Source organism: Oncorhynchus kisutch, linkage group LG7 (genome assembly GCF_002021735.2).
Source record: "Oncorhynchus kisutch isolate 150728-3 linkage group LG7, Okis_V2, whole genome shotgun sequence".
Taxonomy (NCBI): Eukaryota; Metazoa; Chordata; class Actinopteri; order Salmoniformes; family Salmonidae; genus Oncorhynchus; species Oncorhynchus kisutch.
This window is the reverse complement of record NC_034180.2, coordinates 14745117-14769454: the sequence shown is the minus strand read 5'-3', so window position 1 is coordinate 14769454 and position 24338 is coordinate 14745117. Positions and strand designations below refer to the sequence as shown.

The window sequence follows — 24338 nt, the reverse complement described above, 5'->3', positions numbered from 1 at the left end:
CGGTATCCCTTTTCTTTCCAAAACACTTGAGCGTGCAGTCTCTGACCAACTCTCTCGCTATCTCTCAGAACGATCTTCTTGACCCTAACCAAGATGGGTCACTGCTCTTCTCTGTGTCACGGAGACTCTCCACACTGCCAAAGCTGACTCTCTCGTCGGTTCTCATCCTCCTAGATCTATCTGCTTCCTTCACCACTGTGAACCGTCAGATCCTCCTCTCCACCCTCTCAGGGCTGGGCCTCTGCACTCTTGGATTGCATCCTACCTGGCAGGCCACTCCTGCCAGGCATTGTGGAGAGGATCTGTGTCTGCACCACGTACTGTACTCACAACTGGTGTCCCCCAGGGCTCGTTTCTAGGCCCTTCTCTCACAAAGCTACTCTGCTCAGTCATATCCCCACCAGGTCTCTCTCATTGCTATGCGGATGAGACTCAACTACTTCTCTCCTTCCCCCATTCTGACACCCACGTGGCGACACGCATCTCTGCTTGCCTGGCAGATATCTCAGTTTGGATGTCGGCCCACCACCTCAAACTCAGCCTCGACAAGATGGAGCTGCTCTTCCGCCAGGGCAAGGCCTTCATTATTGACAATTCCAGTGTCCCCCTCCCAGAGTACAAAGAACCTTGGCTTGACCCTGGACAACACCCACTCTGTTCTGCCACCTCTGGTCTCTTGGCAGCTCCCGCTCAGCCCAGTCCAAGCTCTTCTCTGTCCTGTCACCAGCCTCCCCCTGAAGCTAGGACAGCAGAGTCCATGCCCATCATCTGAAAGCATCTGAAATAAACCCACAGCACCCCCTTCTCACCCTGGCTCCTCCCTAAATAAATAATGCCTAACACTCCGCTTTTTTTTTAACCCCTTACTAGCTCTGACTTTGATAGCCATTTTGAGGAAAATGTACTTACTGTGATAGGTGGAACAACCACATAACTATTTTAAGATGAATGCACTAAGTCACTCTGGATAAGAGTGTCTGCTAAATGACAAATGCAGATCTGGGTGTCCTTAATACTAGGTTCATAACCAAGCGGGAAGGTGTTAATTACCAGTTGTGAAGTCGTTTTGAACTGGGAAATACCATCAAACATGGAGGTCATAAGAAGGCAAATGATTGTTTTGCTCTTTTGCTCATATCCAGAGCTGCTTTCACTTAAAATCAAAAGGAAGATGAACAGAATCATTTTGTTCTTATCATAAACCACAACTGCTGAAGCTGCTGCCATCTGCTTTCTTTTTGTTGACAATTTAGAGGGGCAAGTAAGCATGGGGATGATAGACAAGTTTACCACTAGTAATTAACAGGTGGGGGTGCGTTCAAGCGGATTTTTCCCAGTCGTATGCTGGTATATGGTGCCAACATTCTGCGATCAATCAGGTATTTTAAATAATCTACACTTTAACTGTGGGCACAATCAGAAAGTAGAACAGGACATATGTTAGTGCCAGGTATAAACCGGCTTTTACAAAGAAGAGCACAATAGCCAGGTTCATAGTTCTTACACATTTAATTTGATTTAAAACACTTTCAAATGACCACAGTAAGAAGTGTAACCTAAATGACAGTGGAGAAGGAGCCCAAAGAACAGGTCCTCCTAAAGAAGGCCACAGAGACGTAGATGTAGGAGCTGTCTGACTATAGCACGCACCTTCTCCCACCCCTGACAGATACAACCCCAATGGCCAAATCAGATTGGTTAAAACCTACCCATTTCAGAGTATTATATTTCCAATAAATATATAACTATACCGCTTGCTAATATTCCTATTTATCGTAACGTTTCCATCCACCGTTTGAGAGTAAAGTCATACTGTATGGAAATAAATCACAACAGGTGTGATGGAAAGTATCGGTAGAAATGTCGAACATTTGTTCATGGTGGGATCATTTTGTCGGTAAAAAAAAATAATTATGCGACAAATGCGGTGGAAAGCCTTTATGTGCAAATATTATTATTTTTAAACATATCGAAGTAAACTTGAGACATGCGATGACATCTGGTGTGCTGCGACATGGAAAAACATTTTGAGTTTATAGGCAGATGAAATCGTTTTGATGAACTTTCATGACGGTTGTGATGGGATGGACTTCATGCACATGCCCATCAAGAGTTTTATTTGAATGCTGGCTACATGAACAAAACTTGTCTGCCAATTAACAAATAAAAATGCTATTGCATCATATAACCTACCCTGTCCACGTTGTCAGCGAACTCTTCTAGACCGGAGAGCATGCCAGTGTTGCCAACTAAATTTCAGGGTAAATTGCTAGAGGCAGGTTGATTTGTTGCTAAATGACGTTGTGTAGTCATTGCGTGAAAACGTAAAACTGCGTCATTACGTAGAATACGCAATAACGTTACTCAAATTGACTGGCCATCTCGGCAAAAAAAATATGATTTGTTCAGTTACAGACTCCGACTATTTTCTGTACTTCTGGCTGTACAATTTTGATTGATGTAAGTTCTGTTCAAGATCAAACATTGGTGACCACCTATATTAATTGGGTTTGGCTCGTCGAACCCGTACTACTGCTGCTGCAGTCGGCCAACAATGATTTACAATTTGCTGAAATTGCTGCTGCTGCCTGTGCACGAGCTGAGCGTCTGCTGCACTTTTGCAGCCAGCATGTGTGTTGTGACTAAGTGTGTGACAGAGAAAATCGTTTTTGTGTCATTTAGAGGGAAAATGCGTGTGTTTTAGCGTTTGAGTCACTTTTCAAAAGTTGCTAAAGGTTCCACATACATTTTTAAAAGTAGCTAAATTTGTTGTTAAGTGCTGGTTGGAAAAGAAAGTTGCCAGGGTAGTCTGGAAAGTTGCTAAATAGCATCACTGGAGCATGCGCCAAAACCAGAAGGCGCATATTGGTTATTAACACAACAGTTTGGGAATTTAAACGCCGAAGTTATTTTCATGTGCACGGTCAGCACGCACAGCTTTTTTAAATTTTTTATCTACAACAAGTCAATTTCTTGGAAACATCTCTGCTGTGATTTTTTGAATATTCACATAAAAATATTTCGCCAATTGGATGGAAACCTAGCTACTGAACATTTTTCAAATGTTACTATATTTTTATCTCTCCCTGCTGAAGAGAGAAGAGCCAAATATTAGAGAATGCACTCACAGATATGCAAATGCAACATACAGTATACGTGACATTGCAAAGAGCATTGTACTGTACTCAAGTGCAGCATATTTTGACATTTAAAAAGTCTAATAGAAATCTGCAACATTTATACACTGACATACATAGAAATATTCAGAGTTGACATTAGAAGGTTAACAGAGGTGATGTGTTCCTTTACCAAGAGGTGAGACTCCTACCTCTAGTCTCTTCGAATTCATCAGGTGGAAGTGAATTCTCCTCCAAAAAAAAGTAAGGCTTCTCAAGATAGAGGTCAGCGGAATATATACTAGGCTGGCCCTCAACAATTTTAGAAAATACACTTGTAGATTACACACAAAATTAAAAACGCACACAGACCTACACGACTTACAGATACGAAGCTAGTGGTGCCCAATAGAGACCCAAACTGAATTCTGAAATGCACACTTGGGGGATACAGAGAGAGACACATTTGTCAATCTGTACCTTTTGCGCTATTGTGATACATACAATAGTGTGACTATTGGCGAATAATGTACAGTGTCCATATTAGGCCAGCCTCTGACAACTCCTCCTGACCGGGCTTGTCCTATTATGGACACCGTTTGGTGCCATCTAAATCATCCTTCATTGCACCATCTAGTCATTGTAACTGCACCTTTGGAAACTTTGGTCACAGACAAATACAACAATCAAAACTAACAGCAACATTACATCACATCATTTGAACTCCAGTTAACATGTTCATTAACCCATCATTGTTGGTTTCCTGAAGTTGAAGTGGTGCAGTATACAGTACCTGGAGCAGTAGCTACCAAATTTGTATGAGTGTATTAGTTAATGACAAGTACAGTAGACCGGGACTGGTCCTTCTGATAGGCTGACAGATAGACCTAAGTGGTAATTGTTTGACGAATGGGTTTGAAGCATTTGGCTTGAGCGGGAATATGATGCCATGTGAAAAGGGCACTTACCACACTTGAATAGGTTTGGCATAAGGCAAGGTTAAATACATATGATTATAGTAATCCGTAAATTGACATTTAAAGGCAATGTTCCTGCTTTAGCGGAGACGACATTCACGGTAAACGCTGCATACAATGAGTGTAAAAAACATTAAGAACACCTTCCTATTGAGTTTGAGTTTATTTTTATGGGACAGTGCACATTGTTCAACGTTTCTGTAAAAGTGCCGGTTTTAGCCAACTGGCAAATTTTCAACCACAGTCCCTGGGCAGGTTTTTAAAAACAATTACAATACAGACAATCAATGAGCAGTGAGCACACGCAGAGCGAGTTGAGTTGAGTGCACCCCCCCTCCCTCAGAACAGCCTTAATTCGTCAGGGCATGGACTCTACAAGGTGTCGAAAGCGTTCCACAGGGATGCTGGCCCATGTTGACTCCAATGCTTCCCACAGTTGTGTCAAGTTGTCTGGATGTCCTTTGGGTGGTGGACCAAAAAAAAAGCCCAGCAGCGTTGCCATTCTTGACACAACAAAACCGGTGTGCCTGGCATCTACTGCCATACCCTGTTCAAAGGCACTTAAATCTAGTCTTGCCCATTCAATGTCTGAATGGGACACATTCTCAATTGTCTCGAGGCTTAAAAATAATTATTTTTCCGGTCTTCTTCCATTCATCTACACTGATTGAAGTAGATTTAACAAGTGACATCGATAAGGGATCATATCTTAACTGGATTCACCGGGTCAGTCTGTCATGGAAAAAGCAGTTCTTAAAGTTGTTTTTTTACACTCAGTGTATGTCGGCTCAAATGCAAAATTACCTTAATTTATATCGCGGAATCTATAATGTCAGTTTTGGAATAAAACCCTATGGTCCTAGCTTACATGGATAAAAATATATTGCAAAAATATATCAGGATAAAAGTAAAAAACAAGATTGATAAATTGTTTTTAATATTAGGATGTTCCTATGTAGGTGTAAGTATATTTACTGTAATTGGTAGTTCAATCTTATTAAAAGTAAATAAAAAAATAAAGGACAAAATTAAGCAACCATAAAAACACTGGCTCAATGTTTAGTGTTTTTTAGGTTAAGCCTGCCACCTGGCAGACAGCATTAAGTAATACATACACGGCTATGTGATGTGACCATGTGATGATTTGGAAGGGGGTGGAGGAATAAAACACACACACACAACGCACACACACCCACCAAGCCCGGACTCTAGGCTTTGTACAGAAATTGCTGTGTGCCGGCTGCTGCTCCAAACAGGCGACAGGGAGAGTGGATCCGAGTTGGGCTGTGCAGCAGGTTTGTGGGCCGGTCGTCCCTCTCAGCTCCTGATGAGGGTGAGGAACTCGTCTCGTGTCTTGGGGTCCTCCCGGAACACCCCCAGCATGGTGCTGGTCACAGTCTTGCTGTTCATCTTCTGCACCCCCCTCATCACCATGCACATGTGACTATGCAGGAAGAATGGAGGAGAGACAAAATGCATCATTATACATTGGTGTTATACAGTGGCAAGAAAAAGTATGTGAACCCTTTGGAAATACCTGGATTTTATGCACACAGTGTTGTGTGTTCCTTCCAAACAATGCAACTTTAGTTTAATCTGTCCACAGAGAACGGCTACTCCTAGGGAGAGTAGCAACAGTGCTGAACTTTCTCAATTTTTAGACAATTTGTCTTACCGTGGGACGGATGAACATCAAGGCTTTTAGAGATACTTTTGTAACGCTTTCTAGCTTTATGCAAGTCAACAATACTAAATCTTAGGTCTTCTGTGATCTCTTTTGTTCAAGGCATAGTTCACATCAGGCAATGCTGCCTGTGAATAGCAAACTCAAATGTTGTGAGTATTTTCTATAGGGCAAAGCAGCTCTAACCAACATCTCCAATCTCATCTCATTGATTGGACTCCAGGTTTTTTCTTTTCTTTTTTTCACCTTTATTCAACCAGGTAGGCTAGTTGAGAACAAGTTCTCATTTGCAACTGTGACCTGGCCAAGAAAGCAAAGCAGTGTGACACAGACAACACAGAGTTACACATGGAGTAAACAATAAACAAGCCAATAACACAAACAAATCAATGACACAGTAGAAAAAAGAAAGTCTATATACAGTGTGTGCAAAAGGCATGAGGAAGTAGGCAATAATAGGCCATAGGAGCGAATAGTTACAGTTTAGCTGATTAACACTGGAGTGATAAATGAGCAGATGATGATATGCAAGTAGAGATACTGGTGTGCAAAAGAGCATAAAAGTAGATAAAATAAAACAGTATGGGGATGAGATAGATGGACTATGTACAGCTGCAGCGATCGATTAGCTGCTCAGATAGTTGATGTTTAAAGTTGGTGAGGGAAATAAGGTTAGTTGACTCCTGACTCCAATTAGCTTTTGGAGAAGTTATTAGCCTAGGGGTTCACATACTTTTTCCAACCTACACTGAATGAAATACAATAATGTGTGTGTTATTAGTTTAAGCACACTGTTGGTCTATTGTTGTGACTTAGATCCGATCAAATTTGATAACCAATTTATGCAGAAATCCAGGTAATTTCAAAGGGTTAACATACTTTTTCTTTTAGCTGTAGTTATTAGATGTGGGTGTATGAGAAATGTCCTGTTAGCGACTCATTGAAGATTGTCCAGATATGACCTTGCACAATATATTTGGTTTCATTTATGTGTGTTTGTGTTTTGACTGACATTATTGCATTGGCAATAAGGTACTTTTGCCTCTGTGGATAGACTTGACTGGACAGATATTGCCCAGAAACTACCTCATTGGGAAGAGAAAGGGCATATTTGTTTTCCTAAAACTAAGGATTTGTTCATATGTATGGTGTATACACCATACAGCTAACATTCAAGCCACATTTTTCCATAGTGCATCTTTAATGTATGGGGCTTTTAATATCAGTGGTGAGGGAAAAGAGAGAAAGAGACATACGTTGCCTCAATGACGACGCCCACCCCGGCAGGCTGCAGAGCTTCAGTGATCGCCACAGCAATTTGTTTGGTCAACCGCTCTTGAACTGAAAGAGAACAGACAGATAAACACGGTCCAAGTCAGAGAGCAAAGTCAAACATCTGACATGATCGACCATGACATGGCAGGTTCATGGCAGGTTACCGTTTGTTCTAAGTAACAACACTTACCAGGCTGTCAACCAACTGACCATCTCGAAAAAGGACAATGTGGGAATAAAAATAATGCACGATTTGAATTTGAATGCAATTAATAAGTTGTTACTGTGGTATTTACAGTGTAAGTATACACGAATGACAAGTCCTAAAAAAAAAAATACACAAATGTTGTCTTTGAGACAGAATAAAAACTCTAGTTCACTTTATTGTCCATCAACTCTCGAAAGTGTAAATTGATTGTTATATGTCTGGAAATACCTTGCAGTCGACGGCTGTAGATTTCAACAATCCTGGGGAGAGATTAGGGGAAAAGGTATTGGGAAAAAACTTTCATTACATGAGAACACCCAAGTGGTAAGATTTACAGTGAGGCAAATAGGCTTACATTGTCAAAGAGGGATTACACATTCTTCAGGGACAGAGTGGAAACTAGAAAGAGACATGAGAGCTCTTCACAACAGAGGTCACACTTTACAGTGTCACTCAAATAGGTTGATTTGTATTGGTTTGGACAGGGTGAAGTTTCTAAGAGCTGTTGTAATTTGTTTGTTTAAAGAACAGACTCAATCAAATCCATCAAATTTTTGCATACACAATACACTGGTAAATCTTTGGATGCATCTATCACTAATAGGAATTTATCTGCTACAGTGTTTCTTCAGGACCCATAATAAATGTTGTGATTTAATATGAATATTGGGTAAAAAAAAGTGCTATTTTTATTGTGTACCTTCTGCAATGAGTCTTTGGTTTAAATAAGCCCCAAGTCCACATACAGTGCCTTCAGAAAGTATTCGCACCCATTGACTTATTCCACATGTTGCGTTACAGCCTGAATTCAAAATGGATAAATATTTTTTTCCCCCCTCAACCGTGTAGTTTGTTGAGGGGGGAAAAAAATATTTATCCATTTTGAATGGACATTTTAACACACACAATACCCCATAATGACAAAGTGAAAACATGTTTGTAGATTTTTTTCGCAAATGGTATTAGAAATAACACATACAGAAATATCTCATAAGTATTCACACCCCTGAGTCAATACTTTGTAGAGGCACCTTTGGCAGTGATTACAGCTGTGTCTTTATGTCTAAGAACTTCCCACACCTGGATTGTGCAACATTTGCCCATTATCCTTTTCAAAATTATTCAAGCTCTGTCACATTGTTTTTGTTTTTTTACCTTTATTTTACTAGGCAAGTCAGTTAAGAACAAATTCTTATTTTCAATGACGGCCTAGGAACAGTGGGTTAACTGCCTGTTCAGGGGCAGAACGACCAATTCTGTACCTTGTCAGCTCGGGGGTTTGAACTTGTAACCTTCCGGTTACTAGTCCACCGCTCTAACCACTAGGCTACCCTCTTGATAGACAACATTTTTCAGATTTTGTCATAGATTTAATTAAAAACTAATTTGGCCACTACGTAACGTTCACCGTCTTCTTGCTAAGCAACTCCAGTGTAGGTTTGGCCTTGTGTTTTAGGTTATTGTCCTGCTGAAAGATTAATTCATCTTCCAGTGTTTGGTGGAAACAGACACAACCAGGTTTTGGAATGGAGGATTCTTTTTTTATCCTGAAAAACTCCCTAGTCCTTAAAGATTACAAGCATACGCATAACATGATGCAACCACCACTATGCTTGAAAATATGGAGAGTGGAACTCAGTAATGTGTTATATTGGATTTGCCCCAAACATAACACTTTGTATTCAGGACAAAAAGTTAATTGCTTTGCCAATTTTTTGGCAGTATTTCTTTAGTGCCTTGTTGCAAACAGGACACGTTTTGGAATATTTGTATTATGTCCAGGCTTCTTTCTTGTCATTGTCAATTAGGTTAGCATTGTGGAGTAACTACAATGTTGATGCATCCTCAGTTCTCCCATCACAGCCATTAAAACGCTGTAACTGTTTCAAAGTCACCATTGGCCTCATGGTGAAATCCTTGAGCGGTTGAAAACCAGTGTGAAATGGCTAGCTAGTAAGTGGGGTGCGCGCTAGTAGCGTTTCAAATCGGTGACGTCACTTGCTGAGACCTTGAAGTAGTTGCCAAACCAAGGGAAACTTTTGTGGCGCGATGGGTAATGGTGCTTTGAGTGTGACTGTTGTCTATGTGTGCTGGTTCATGGCGAGGAGAGGGACGGAAGCAAAACTGTTACATTGATGCTGTTGACCCGGATCACTGGCTGTGATTGGGGGTCCCATAGGGTGGCTCACAATTGGCCCAGCGTCACCCATGATAGGGGAGGGTTTGACCGGGGTAGGCCTTTGATAAGGTGGACAACTTGTCATGTTCATGCTGCAAGAGCTCTGATAGGTTGGAGAACGTCTTCTGGAAGTTGTCATAATTACTGTGTAAGTTTATGGAATGGAGTGAGAACCATGAGCCTCCTAAGGTTTTGTATTGAAGTCAATCTACCCAGAGCAGGACAGAAACGAGCTGTCCTCCGGCTACACGCAGAGAGTACTGTAGACCTTCATTGCAAAACAGTGTGTTTTAATAAAATTATACTAACATATTCACGTCCCCAAATCATTTATCTAAAAAAGATAACTTTAATGTTTCACTATTTAACATTTTCAGAAATTGGTCTTGGATGAATTTGCTGATGTGATCCATGACCAGCCTTTCAAAGTATTTAATGGTATGGGGCGATAATGCTATGGCGTGATAGTTTAGACAGTTTAGACAGGTTACCTTGGCGTTCTTGGGCACAGGCACTATGGTGGTCTGCTTGAAACATGTAGGTATTACAGACTGGGAGAGGTTGCCAACTGATCAGTGCATGCTCCGAGTACGCGTCCTGGTAATCCGTCTGCAGCCTTGAGAATGTTAACCTGTTTAAAAGTCTTACTCACGTCGGCTGCGGTGAGCGTGATCACACAGTCGTCCGTAACAGGTGGTGCTCTCACGCATGGTTAATGTTGCTTGCCTCAAAGCGAGCATAGAAGGCATTTAGCTCGTCTGGTAGGCGTGTGTCATTGGGAAGCGCATGGCTGGGTTTCCCTTAGTAATCCGTGATAGTTTGCAAGCCCTGCCACATCAGACGAGTGTCAGAGCCGGTATAGTATGATAGTGGTATTTCTTATAAGCGTCCATGTCAGTGTCCCACTCCTTGAAAGCGGCAGCTCTAGCCTATAGCTCATGGCGGATGTTGCCTGAAATCCATGGCTTCTGGTTGGGGTATGTACGTATCGTCATTGTGGAGACAACATCGTCAATGCACTTATTAATGTAGCCAGTGACTGATGTGGCGCACTTCTCAATGCCATCGGATGAATCCCAGAACATATTCCAGTCTGTGCAAGCAAAACAGTCCTGAAGCTTAGCATTCACCTAATCAGATCACTTCCAAATTGAGCGTGTCACTGGTGCTGCCTTTTTGGGTTTTTGCTTGTAAGCAGGAATCAGGATGATAAGAGTTATGGTCAAATGGAGGATGAGTTTTGTATGAGTCTCTGTTTGTGGAGTAAAGGTGATCTGGAGTTTTTTCCCCCTCTAAGTTGCCAAGGTGACATGGTAGAAATTAAGTCAAATGGATTTGAGTTTTCCTGCATTAAAATAACCGGCAACTAGGAGTGCTGCCTCTGGATGAGCATTTTCTTGTTGACTTATGGCCCTATATAGCTCATTGAGTGTGGTCTTAGTGCTAGCATCGGTTTGTAGTGGTAAATAGACAGCTACGAAAAATATAAATAAACTCTGGGTAAAGAGTATGGTCTACAGCTTATCATGAGTTATTCTAACGCCTTGATATTAGAGATCGCGAACCAGCTTTTGTTAATGGACCGTTGGGGAGTTGCAGTGATGAGACAAGATTGTAATTGGAACTCAATTGGATATCACAATTTTTTTTTTTACATTTATATAAAGACACACACCCACCCACCCTTGAGTTTACGAGACACTGCCGTTCTGTCTTGCCGATGCATATAAAAACTAGCTAGCTTTATAATAACCATGTCCTCGTTCAGCCACAGTTCTTCCAGTCCCGTTGATAGGATACTTTTGAACAGAGCTCGTCTAGTTTGTTCTACAGTGATTCGCAGATAGAACAGACGGTAGGGGTGGTTTATTCACTCTCTGCTTTCATCAGAGTGCCCCCACGTCGGTCTCTATATGGAACGTCTTTTCCTCTTTCGAGTGTCTGGGATTAGGGCCTGGTCCTAGTTGAGCAGTAGGTCATTGAAGTAGAATTCTTCATCCAAATCAGAGGTTAGTGATCACATTTCTGAAGTCCAGAAGCTCTTTTCGGTCATAGGAAACAATGGCGGAAACATTTATGTACGAAAAAAAAGTTAAGATTAGCACAATATTTTTGGTCAGGAGCCCGTAAAACAGTTTACCACTATACATGCCAGTGCCATTACCTGAAGTGTACTCTCCAAAATAAAAGTTACTCTTTCAAAAATAAAAGTATTGCTGGTATTGTGTGTTGTATGGTGAGCACTGGTGTATCAGCGTGTGTGCCTGCGTAGCTGCGTGTGGCATAGACACCATAGCCACATGGGTGGGGAAGGGAAGTAAGAGTATGTATTAGTGAAAGGGGCTAAGCCTCAGGTATTGGGTCAGATGGGATCAGAATCCTCTCGTCACATACACACTCCTAATCAGCTTAAGATTCCACCCTGAGTGGCCTCTCCACCTAAACAGCCTCACAGCAAACACTACTGCTATGCTACACGAACGCTACACTGTAGAAGCTAATGTATAGCTAACCCACTAAACCCAGGTCCAGCTCTCTGAGCTACAACATGAGTCAGCCTCTTAGTTCATCACAGTGTTGTAGTTCCTATTATCTAATAGGTGACCATATTGTACTGTATTGCCTGAAGGACTGTCTAGGAACAGATTACATATTTGTACATGATACTGCACACATGGAATGAGTCTAGGTAATCCCAATCCCTCCAATATCCAACCCTACTGTTAGGATTTTTTGTCATAGGAATTCCATACCTTGGTGCAGTTCCCTGGTATACCGGCAAGAACATCAATAGCTAACGATATCCACACTGAAGAAGGCTGTTAAGTCGAAAGTCTCAGTACACTATCCCCTTTGTTCAAAATAATTTTTACTGCAATTGAAAAATTAAGTAGCTTTTTGCGACATCCATTACATTTTATTTCATATCACAATAGCAAATACACTATTACACTTTTCATACACTTACCTGGCCAGCTTGCTGAGGCCCAGCACCCTCTTATTGGGGAGGTAGCCTATATGGACCTGGGGGAGAGAAGAGAGACCAATTCTGCCATTAATGATGGCCAACTTCCGCATTATAGCATATTCACAACAACAGACAGTAAATCATGTTGTCCCAAATTCTGCACTGACAAACAGACCCAACTGGCATGATATGTACAGTATATCTCAGTGTTTGAAGTAGGCTGGATATGACTCAATGGATTCCACCCCATGTCTTCTGTGTATAAGAAGACTGTTAGCCCGCTGAGCTAAAGCCTAGGCATTAGCTCAGTGAGCGAACACATTTAATCTCAACAAGTTCTCATCACGTGATGAAGGCAAGCTGAACATTTGCTTTCCACCTTGATGGGCTGCTGCGTGGGAAAGATAAGAATCATAGGAAGCAAAGACAAAAGGCAACATTTATCTAAAGGCCATCGGAGAAGTGAAGGGGAAGTGAGGGAGTCACGTCTGCACCATGGATAAATAAGCAGCAGATGAAAGGCCTGAAGAGGATTGAGCTCGACTCTCCTCCCCATCCAGCTGGTGAGCCTGCTACTGCATATGACTGGAAGGCTAAATACCCTCTCCCTCCACCCATTCCCCACCCACCCTCCACTCAAATGTCAGCAGCAATGTGCTGAAACAGGCAGAGAGAAAGGGCATGAATGCAAGGATTTCCCCTCCTACTCTTTTCTCCCTCTCTTTTTGCTAGGTAGTGATACAAATAATTTCTGAACAGGGTGAATTTTAAAAAATGAAGAAAAATCTTCACTTTGAAAAAAAGGGATTCACGTTTGATTAAAAGTGAGGGTCAGATATGGGCATCATGGTTTTTCAAAGGTATGTGGTGTAAAAGTAGGCCTAACAGCATAGCTCAATGAAAACAAATACCACCTTGTTGTTAGGTGATAAGAGACACTAAAAGTGTTAAAAGACGACTGACTGGACGCGCTAAAAAAATATTATTTTTAATCTAGCCCTGAGCTCGCGGGCAGAAATCGGTGAGTCATTATAGCGCTCGGCGATCGGCTCAGAGATACGCGGGGAAATATAAGTGTGTTGATAAGAGGCGACTAACACTTGTGATGACAACAGGGAGCTATCAGCGGGGAAATTAGGTGGACGGGAGTAATGTGGCCTTCTGACAGCCAGCCGCTGACAAACAAAACACACACCACAAAGACAAAAACGACCCGTGTGTGTGTGTCCAGAGAGAGAGTGGATAACACTCGCTACCGCTATCATCACGGCACATTTGCACCGTGAAAAGGATATGAAAGGATCAATGGCCTCCCTCTTTGGTCTTGAATGGCAAACCTACAGGGTAAGATGAGGGGAGAATAGAGGGGAGGATGCTAGGTCTACAGTACTAAAATGTCAAAACAGGAGAATTTACAAAGGCAACCGTGTCTCACTTGAAGCCCCACTGACAGGATTTCAGTTGATTTGGGCTGTGTTCCAAATGGCATCCTATTGCCAATATAGTACAAACAGTGTACTATACAGGGAATAGGGTGCCATTTGGAATGCCACTTTGGTCAGTGCCGGTTGCCATTTTTCCTTACCAGTAGTTTAATCACAGCTGGGCTCAATTACAGGCTCAGTGGACAAAGGCCTTATCAGTGCCCCTGAGGATGTTTCTACATGGGGCACTTATTTGGGGTGTTTAGCAGTGGGGTATTAGGCGTGAGAGTACAGTAGCCTTTTCATTTTATTTCAAATTGTGGCATCACCTTAGCCACAGAATTAGGCCTACAACCTCACACACAAAAATGTATAAAAATCAACCATGCAAGCCAAGGTAATATAGAAAGTAGGCCTACTCCTTGTTGTGAACAAGATTGTCTGAGAAGCACTTTCGCTGAGTTAAACATGTGTATAAACCCTTATTTTTATTGTGTTGATTTATTGCAGGATCCAACCTAGAAGAAATTCCCCATAATTGGAGATTGTGCATCGTGGACTGGTGTGGGTCTGGGGTGCAAATAGGTTACCCTTCCAAAGATGGGCACCAGGTGGTGCTCGCACATGGAGAACATGTCAATGTCCTTTACGATCACCATCTCGTCGTGGTCCTCGTCAAAGATTGCGTCATTCAGCACGTCTGTGGAAGCAAAGAGAAAAAGAGAGTGAGACGGATGAGTGCGAGGCCCATCGAGTCGACGCCATACAGCTCCGAGACACTTAACAAGACGCGCAACAGACGAGACCAGACAGCCCTCGGCAACCTAATCATTCACTCTACCTCCATTCCATAAGCCTGCTGTTTTTATCTGGCAAACATTGTAATTATATCTCAACTCCCATATAGCCCTACCGCTCTTCCTGTTTGTCATTTTATTTCATTTTCTCTCCTAGCGGAGCTCATATCATTGTTCAAATAAATCCATGGGTTTTTATCTGTTTGTGACGATGCGCCCTCCCTTCTCCCTGACGGAGGTTTTTAATTTCCTGGCCGCCTATCTACAGAGGTTCGGTTGGAATGGGAGGTAAAGTTTCCATGGTAACATGGTGAGTGAGTGGACTGTCTGACTTGTTGCTTTGGGTCCTGCCTTGTTGATGTGGTTTTGCCACTTGTCTGTACAAGCAGCAGCCGGTTTGGGCGCTATGGCGATGAGATCACTGGCTAAACTAAACAACAACAGTAGTTTCACCATAGGCCATAGTGTTTGATAAGTCAGACAAGGCCTATATGCTGATTGGATGAGAGCATCTGCAAAATGAACTAAATGTTAATGTATAGCAGGGGTACTCAATTACTATGAGAAAGTCCACATCACTTAAGGACTTAAAAATAGTCCACACACCCCCACATAGTCTTCTCCCTCAGGAGGCTGAAAGAAAAGTTCTACAGCTGCACCATCAAGAGCATCTTGACTGGCTGAATCATTGCTTGGTATGGCAAATGCACCACCCTCGACCGCAAAGCGCTACAGAGGGTGTTGCGGACAACCCAGTACATCACGGGGGCCAAGCTCCCTGCCACCAAGGACCTCTATATCTGGTGGTGTCAGAGGAAGGCCTGAAAAATTGCCAAAGACTCAAGCCACCCAAACCACAGACTGCTCACTCTGCTCTGGTACCGTTTCCCGGACAGTAGCATCGGCTCTCGGACCAACATGCTCCGAGACAGCTTTTACCCCCAAGCCATAAGACTGCTAAATAGCCATAGGACTGCTAAATAGTTCATTAGATGGTTAGCCGGACTATCTGCATTGACCCCATCTTGCACGGACCCTATGTCCACTCACAAGACTATATACAATGTGTATACACACACACACACACTTTCACCCAATATACCCCACACACACGCTGCTACTCAGATTATTTATTATTATTATATCATCATCATCAATCCTGCCTAGTCACTTTACCCTGCCTTTATGTACATATCTACTTCATACATTGATCTGGTACTGATACTCCCTGTATATAGCTTCATTCTTGTGAACTTTATTCCTCGTGTTACCATTTTTCTTTTTGTAATAATCACAGACAAGCTGCAAAACCACAACAAGGCAGGACCCTAAAGCAACAAGTCAGACCCTCTGCTCACTCACCATGTTACCATGGTAACTTTACCTCCCACTCCACCCAGCCTCAGTAGATAGGCTGCCAGGAAATTAAAAACCTTGCTTTGCATCCATGGGAAGGGCTCGTAAGCAAACATTTCATAGTAAAGTCTACACCCGTTGTATTCGGCGCATGTGACAAATTAAATGAGATTTGACTGAATTCCTAATAAAAATAAATATATATTTTAACATTTTAATTATTATTTTGGGACCCGCAGTCTGTATTGACCCTGCTCTGGGTCCGGATCTGGACCCCGGTCCGTCAGTTGAGTATGGCTGATGTATAGGATAAGAATTATTAGAATATCAAGTGCAGTTTCACTAGACTGGTTAAAAAACTAAATGAAGAAATGCTGATTTCACATCACTGTTAGAATATTATGATTTCTTTATTGACAATTGGAGGTAACGGTCTTTCATAGATTCACTGCTCTCTGACATGTTCAGTAGGTTAGAATAAAGTCATTAAGAACATTGTTCTGTCCATTAATGATAATATTTGACCGTGCTTAAAGGAACAGTGCTACTGTTTGGGTTTTCCACTCAAGCAGTACTCCAAATGTCTCTCTCCCACCCCGGTATGTATTTTTTTTTTTTGGTAAAGCTCTACTGATGAATCGAGCACACACACACACACACACGTGACTGCGCCACAGCAAAAGAACAGGAAATCAAATCAGCATCAACTCATCTCAGACAAAAACCACACACAGTCACTATGGCTACATTACAAATTGTCAGGATGTCAAGCATTGGTGGCCAACCTGCTTTCTATCCCCATCTCCCTTTTCCTCTCTCCTCTCTCCCTTCCTCCCTCACTACCTTTCTCTCAATCCCCTGTAGCAGTGCTGTCCTCCCCCTGCCCCTTTGCATCAACACCTAAATGAGAAAGAAACACCTTAATGATTGGTTGACAAATAGTGCATCCCACAATGCAGGTGATGGCTGCATGGTGCACTTGGTGAGAAGCAACTGCACCAACTCGAAGGAGACTTCTTCAAAAACTGCAAGTCTGACAAATTTATACCTATAAAGCAACACTTTGAAAGGCGGTGACCAACGATGGTCAACGACTTGACAAAAGTGAGTCACTCGAACGTGACATATGCATATTGCTTACTGCCTTCAAATGCAGCTATGAAGGATATGCCATTCAGGTTTTTCTTGGAATCTCATGTGTTGATAGCATCATACATAAACATGAATGACATCTCTTCCTATGAATACCTTCTTCCTAATGCATAATAAGCACATAGCATAATGCATAAATGAGAAGTAACATGAACCCGCTTCATAATTCATAATAAAAAGTTCTGGGACACTGTAAAGTCCATGGAGAATAAGAACACCTCCTCCCAGCTGCCCACTGCACTGAAGATAGGAAACACTGTCACCACTGATAAATCCACCATAATTGAGAATTTCAATAAGCATTTTTCTACGGCTGGCCATGCTTTCCACCTGGCTACTCCTACCCCGGACAACAGCACTGCACCCCCAACAGCAACTCGCCCAAGCCTTCCCCATTTCTCCTTCTCCCAAATCCATTCAGCTGATGTTCTGAAAGAGCTGCAAAATCTGGACCCCTACAAATCAGCCGCAGTAGTTTATGTGTCGGGGGGCTGGGGTCAGTTTGTTATATCTGGAGTACTTCTCCTGTCCTATTCGGTGTCCTGTGTGAATCTAAGTGTGCGTTCTCTAATTCTCTCTTTCTTTCTCTCTCTCTCGGAGGACCTGAGCCCTAGGACCATGCCCCAGGACTACCTGACATGATGACTCCTTGCTGTCCCCAGTCCACCTGGCCATGCTGCTGTTCCAGTTTCAACTGACCTGAGCCCTAGGACCATGCCCCAGGACTACCTGACATGATGACTCCTTGCTGTCCCCAGTCCACCTGGCCATGCTGCTGCTCCAGTTTCAACTTCCACCTGACTGTGCTGCTGCTCCAGTTTCAACTGTTCTGCCTTATTATTATTATTCGACCATGCTGGTCATTTATTAACATTTGAACATCTTGGCCATGTTCTGTTATAATCTCCACCCGGCACAGCCAGAAGAGGACTGGCCACCCCACATAGCCTGGTTCCTCTCTAGGTTTCTTCCTAGGTATTGGCCTTTCTAGGGAGTTTTTCCTAGCCACCGTGCTTCTACACCTGCATTGCTTGCTGTTTGGGGTTTTAGGCTGGGTTTCTGTACAGCACTGAGATATCAGCTGATGTACGAAGGGCTATATAAATAAATTTGATTTGATAGACAATCTGGACCCTTTCTTTCTAAAATTATCTGCCGAAATTGTTGCCACCCCTATTACTAGCCTGTTCAACCTCTCTTTCGTGTCGTCTGAGATTCCCAAAGATTGGAAAGCAGCTGCGGTCATCCCCCTCTTCAAAGGGGGGGACACTCTTGACCCAAACTGCTACAGACCTATATCTATCCTACCGTGCCTTTCTAAGGTCTTCGAAAGCCAAGTCAACAAACAGATTACCGACCATTTCGAATCTCACCATACCTTCTCTGCTATGCAATCTGGTTTCAGAGCTGGTCATGGGTGCACCTCAGCCACGCTCAAGGTCCTAAACGATATCTTAACCGCCATCGATAAGAAACATTACTGTGCAGCCGTATTCATTGATCTGGCCAAGGCTTTCGACTCTGTCAATCACCATATCCTCATCGGCAGACTCGACAGCCTTGGTTTCTCAAATGATTGCCTCGCCTGGTTCACCAACTACTTCTCTGATAGAGTTCAGTGTGTCAAATCGGAGGGTCTGCTGTCCGGACCTCTGGCAGTCTCTGGGGGTGCCACAGGGTTCAATTCTTGGACCGACTCTCTTCTCTGTATACATCAATGAGGTCGCTCTTGCTGCTGGTGAGTCCCTGATCCACCTCTACGCAGACGACACCATTCTGTATACTTCCGGCCCTTCTTTGGACACTGTTAACAACCCTCCAGGCAAGCTTCAATGCCATACAACTCTCCTTCCGTGGCCTCCAATTGCTCTTAAATACAAGTAAAACTAAATGCATGCTCTTCAACCGATCGCTACCTGCACCTACCCGCCTGTCCAACATCACTACTCTGGACGGCTCTGACTTAGAATACGTGGACAACTACAAATACTTAGGTGTCTGGTTAGACTGTAAACTCTCCTTCCAGACCCATATCAAACATCTCCAATCCAAAGTTAAATCTAGAATTGGCTTCCTATTTCGCAACTCATGCTGCCAAACATACCCTTGTAAAACTGACCATCCTACCAATCCTCGACTTTGGCGATGTCATTTACAAAATAGCCTCCAATACCCTACTCAACAAATTGGATGCAGTCTATCACAGTGCAATCTGTTTTATCACCAAAGCCCCATATACTACCCACCATTGCGACCTGTACGCTCTCGTTGGCTGGCCCTCGCTTCATACTCGTCGCCAAACCCACTGGCTCCATGTCATCTACAAGACCCTGCTAGGTAAAGTCCCCCCTTATCTCAGCTCGCTGGTCACCATAGCATCTCCCACCTGTAGCACACGCTCCAGCAGGTATATCTCTCTAGTCACCCCCAAAACCAATTCTTTCTTTGGCCGCCTCTCCTTCCAGTTCTCTGCTGCCAATGACTGGAACGAACTACAAAAATCTTTGAAACTGGAAACACTTATCTCCCTCACTAGCTTTAAGCACAAACTGTCAGAGCAGCTCACAGATTACTGCACCTGTACATAGCCCACCTATAATTTAGCCCAAACAACTACCTCTTTCCCAACTGTATTTAATTTTAATATATTTATTCATTTTGCTCCTTTGCACCCCATTATTTTTATTTCTACTTTGCACATTCTTCCATTGCAAAACTACCATTCCAGTGTTTTACTTGCTATATTGTATTTACTTTGCCATCATGGCCTTTTTTGCCTTCTCACCTCATTTGCTCACATTGTATATAGACTGTTTATACTGCATTATTGACTGTATGTTTGTTTTTACTCCATGTGTAACTCTGTGTCGTTTTCTGTCGAACTGCTTTGCTTTATCTTGGCCAGGTCGCAATTGTAAATGAGAACTTGTTCTCAACTTGCCTACCTGGTTAAATAAAGGTAAAATAAAAATAAAATAAATAAAAATAATGCATTTATTGCAAAATATATAATAATGCATGACATAGGTGCTAATAACTGCTCATAAACATCTAGATAAGCAATTAATAAGCAACTAGATAAGGAATTATACAGCCTAGTCATAATGCCCTATGAACAAAATGTTATAATGCACTATATTAAAATAAGGACAATGAGCCTCATAGGGCTAGATTTCCATTCCACTACGAACCCTTTAACACACCCCGTCTTGCGCAACAAACACAAGTCATTATTTTTATTAGCACACAGAAATGACAAAGTCTGGGTCAGCATCGAGGGATTTTAGTGGAAATTCTGTGAATAAGTGAGAATGTGTAGAAACTAGAATGTGTGTGTGTGTGTGAGTGAAAGAGACTGTCCACTGTTGGAGTTAGAAGACCCTATAAAAGTAAGACCTACCAGCAGCTCTGCATTATTCACACTGACATCCTGTACGCCCTGGGCACTCATAAAACGAGTCACTTATTTGCTCACACAAACAGACACACACATGCGCGCACACACGAAACACCCAGGCATGTGCAAGCAACCACACAGTCTCACACTCACAAATACACAAAAGTATGTGGACACCTGCTCGTCGAACATGTCATTCCAAAATCATGGGCATTAATATGGAGTTGGTCCCCCCTTTGCTGCTATAACAAGCCTCCACTCTTCTGGGAAGGCTTTCCACTAGATGTTGGAACATTGCTGCGAGGACTTGCTTTCATTCAGCCACAAGAACATCAGTGAGGTCGGGCACTGATGTTGGGTGATTTGGAACGCCGATGCGAGCCAGGCCCATTCAACCCAAAGGTGTTCGATGGGGTTGAGGTCAGGGCTCTGTGCAGGCCAGTCAAGTTCTTCCACACCGATCTCGACAAACCATTTCTGTATATGGACCTCACTTTGTGCATGGGGGCATTGTAATGCTGAAACGGAAAGCGCCTTCCCCTCCAACTGTTGCCACAAAGTTGGAAGCACAGAATCATCTAGAATGTCATTGTATTCTGTGGCGTTAATATTTCCCGTCACAGGAACTAAAGGGCCTAGCCCGAACCATGAAAAACAGCCCCAGACCATTATTTCTCCTTCACCAAATTTTAAAGCTGACACTATGCATTGGGGCAGGTAGCCTTCTCCTGACATCCGCCAAACCCAGATTTGTCCGTCGGACTACCAGATGGTGAAGTGTGATTCATCACTCCAGAGAACACTCCACTGCTCAACCCATTTCATGAAGCTCCCGACGAACAGTTATTGTGCTGACGTTGCATCCAGAGGCAGTTTGGAGCTTGGTAGTGAGTGTTGCAACCGTGGACTGGCGATTTTTACACGCTACAGCTCTCTGAGGTTCCGTTCTGTGATCCTGTGTTGCCTACGATTTTGCGACTGAGCCGTTGTTGCTCCTAGAAGTTTCCACTTCACAATAACAGCAATTTCAGTTGACCATGCAGCTTTAGCAGGGAAGAAATTTGATAACCTAACTTGTTGGAAAGGTGGCACTCAGCTCTTCGGTACGGCCATTCTACTGCCATTGTTTGTCTATGGAGATTGCATGGCTGTGTGCTCGATGTCACACACCTGTCAGCAACGGGTATGGGTGAAATAGCCAAATTCATTCATTTGAAGGGGGTGTCCACACACTTTTGTAGTGTATATCCATATATCCACTGGCTCACTGTGACAAGGTGAATATGACACCTATTGCGGTTTTCCGCAATCTGATTAAACCTATTCCTGGACTAAAAAGCACTTGGAATGAAGAATAAGAGCTAATCCAAAAAGGGAGAGAATACTACTTGCTTCAGTGCTCCTGAACACACATTCGTGACTCGTCGTGACGCTTCACTTTTTGCTGGATTTATTGTTTGGTTTGGCCCCTCACATTTCCATACCACTCCCACAACACCTCAAACAGTGGGGAAAGAGCATTGAGTCCATATAAACCAGACAGGGTCCAAGCATTCTCAAGTTATCCAAGATGCATGTTTTTCAGCTAGAGAGGATGAGTGTCACTAACACATTCTCTCCGTATGTCTCCTCAAACATATTACACAGAACCTCAAAGTGCTCCCCGCGACACCAAATCCAGATGGGTTTTTGGTGGGGGGAGGGCGGGGGTTAATAATACTGTGAGGGGCAGCTCCACCACTAAAACAGTCCCAACCGTGGAGAACAGAACCAATAAAGTCTGGTAAGGATGACCAGGGGACTTGTTGAGCCTGGATATGCAAGGTAACTATTTCCTAAGGATGGACATAAATAGCAGTATTGTGTAGAAAGAGGGGTTTCACAGACAAATGAGGAAAAAGTGCATCAACAGAGAATATTAGAAACAACATTTATTGTAGGGTTTACTTGTCTATGAATGTACGCTGAACATAGATTGTGCATCCTTTCTTGATGTACTATTTTGTACTCAACTGCTCTGAAATCACATACTATGGTCATTTGAGAGAAGCCTGTCTCCAGTGCCAATAATGATTTCAAATGTTGTACTGCACAGCTCTAAATAAGAATCTGTAGCTCTTAATACTGAACATTGTTTTACAAAAAAACAATCAAGTTAATTGAATGTACGGCTAAGCATCTTCTGAAACACCTGACCATAGACTACGGATGTAAGAAGTGTGTATACATACAGTATCAATCAAAAGTTTGGACACCTACTCATTCAAGGGTTTTTGTCCATCTGGTTTGCGCTTAGTGGGACTATCATTTGTTTTTCAACAGGACAACGACCCAACACACTTCCAGGCTGTGTAAGGGCTACTTGATCAAGAAGATGAGTAATTGAGTGCCGGATCAGATTACCTGGCCTCCACAATCACCCGACCACAACCCAATTGAGATGGTTTGGGATTAATTGGACCGCAAAGTGAAGGAAAAGCAGCCAAAAAGTGCTCAGCATATGTGGGAACTCCTTCAAGACTGTTGAAAAAGCATTCCAGGTGAAGCTGGTTGAGAGAATGCCAAGCGTGTGCAAAGTTGTCATCAAGGCAAAGGGTGGCCACTTTGAAGAATCTCAAATATATTTTGAATTGTTTAACACTTTGTTGGTTACTACATGATTCCATGTGTTATTTCATCATGTTGATGTCTTCACTATTATTCTACAATGTATAAAAGAGTCAAAATAAAAGAAACACCCTTGCATGAGTAGGTGTGTCCAAACTTTTGACTGGTACAGTAAAATATATATATATATATATATATATTTTAACAGTTATATCAGCATAATAAATTGCATATTTCTCCTTCCAAAACAGATTTCTTGATTGGAGTTCAGTAGCCTAAGTAAATCACATCTAAATGTCTATATTTCAGGTAAATGAAAAGGTTTAGTTTTAAAGTCACTTTCTTTTTTACAACATAGGAAAGTGTTGACAACTTGGGGAAAGGGGCATTCCGACTGACTCACCTATGATTTTCTCCTGGTAGCCCTTGGTGAAGAACTGCATGGCAGTCGCGGCTCTCCACGGAGTTTTTAGAAGTCCCTGTCTTTGCGGGTCCTCCCCGAGCCCCCGGAGAATAGTGGTGTAGGCAGCCGCAAGACAAGGCAAGTTGATCTCGTTGTCTTCCATACTTCGGGTGCGCTCATGCGTCCAGCCCTCTACCACCGAGGACCCTGTGTGCGAACTCGACTCACCGGCCGTCCCCGTCCCTTGAGCTAGGCCTACCAAGATCTGGTTGTCTTTTTTTACCAAGTGTCCATTAATAGAACTTTCGTTCGTAGTCGGTTTACTGTCCGCTTCATTATCGTGACACTGTTTTGAGCGCTCCATAGTTCAGAATTGACGTAAGGTCTTTTCACTAATGGAGGATGCGCTTTCCAGTGTTTTTCGCAGCTTTGTTTTTGAACGCACCACCTGCAGAGTACACTGCCGTCACCTGAATGCATCAAAGTACATGAAGCACTCACTCTCAGACGTTGGTACCCCATGGCTTTATATGCGATATAATCCTCGTGCATTTCTATTGGTCGAGCATTTTGTGTACGTCACGTTCTGTCAGTTGTATGTAAGCCAATTGAGAACATTGCCTGTCTACCAAAACTCCTTTCTCCGGCCAAATGCTACGCCACGCCCACTGATGTTAGTTTCTTCTCTGGAATGAGTATGGCTCTGAGTACCCCCCTGATGGTTTTGAGAATGAAAATGTATTCTAGACCGTCTGATTGGTCTCAGAAACCAATGGGTTGGGCGTTTTGAAAATT

At 42.8% G+C, this 24338-nt stretch overlaps 1 protein-coding gene across 1 annotated transcript; it reads right to left on the bottom strand.

Moving 5' to 3' along the window:
• Positions 1–1490: 1490 nt before the first annotated feature.
• Positions 1491–24055, bottom strand: LOC109882863 (GTP cyclohydrolase 1). The gene is made up of 6 exons (XM_020474953.2): positions 23544–24055; positions 14422–14531; positions 12408–12463; positions 7489–7520; positions 7034–7118; positions 1491–5537 (listed from the first exon to the last, which is right to left on the bottom strand). Exons 1-6 carry the CDS (start codon positions 23905–23907, stop codon positions 5411–5413), a joined length of 774 nt encoding a protein of 257 aa, XP_020330542.1. The 5' UTR covers positions 23908–24055; the 3' UTR covers positions 1491–5410.
• Between the last annotated feature and the right edge of the window lie 283 nt (positions 24056–24338).

What these genes read in the sequence shown, in the direction of transcription:
- LOC109882863 (XM_020474953.2), bottom strand. Translation starts at nt 23,907, where the DNA reads ATGGAGCGCTCAAAACAGTGTCACGATAATGAAGCGGACAGTAAACCG. An exon ending in CTACCAGGAGAAAATCATAG is followed by an intron (nt 14,532 to 23,543) that starts GTGAGTCAGTCG and finishes TTGCTTCCACAG; the next exon opens with ACGTGCTGAATGACGCAATC. An exon ending in GGCGTCGTCATTGAGGCAAC is followed by an intron (nt 5,538 to 7,033) that starts GTATGTCTCTTT and finishes CTTCCTGCATAG; the next exon opens with TCACATGTGCATGGTGATGA.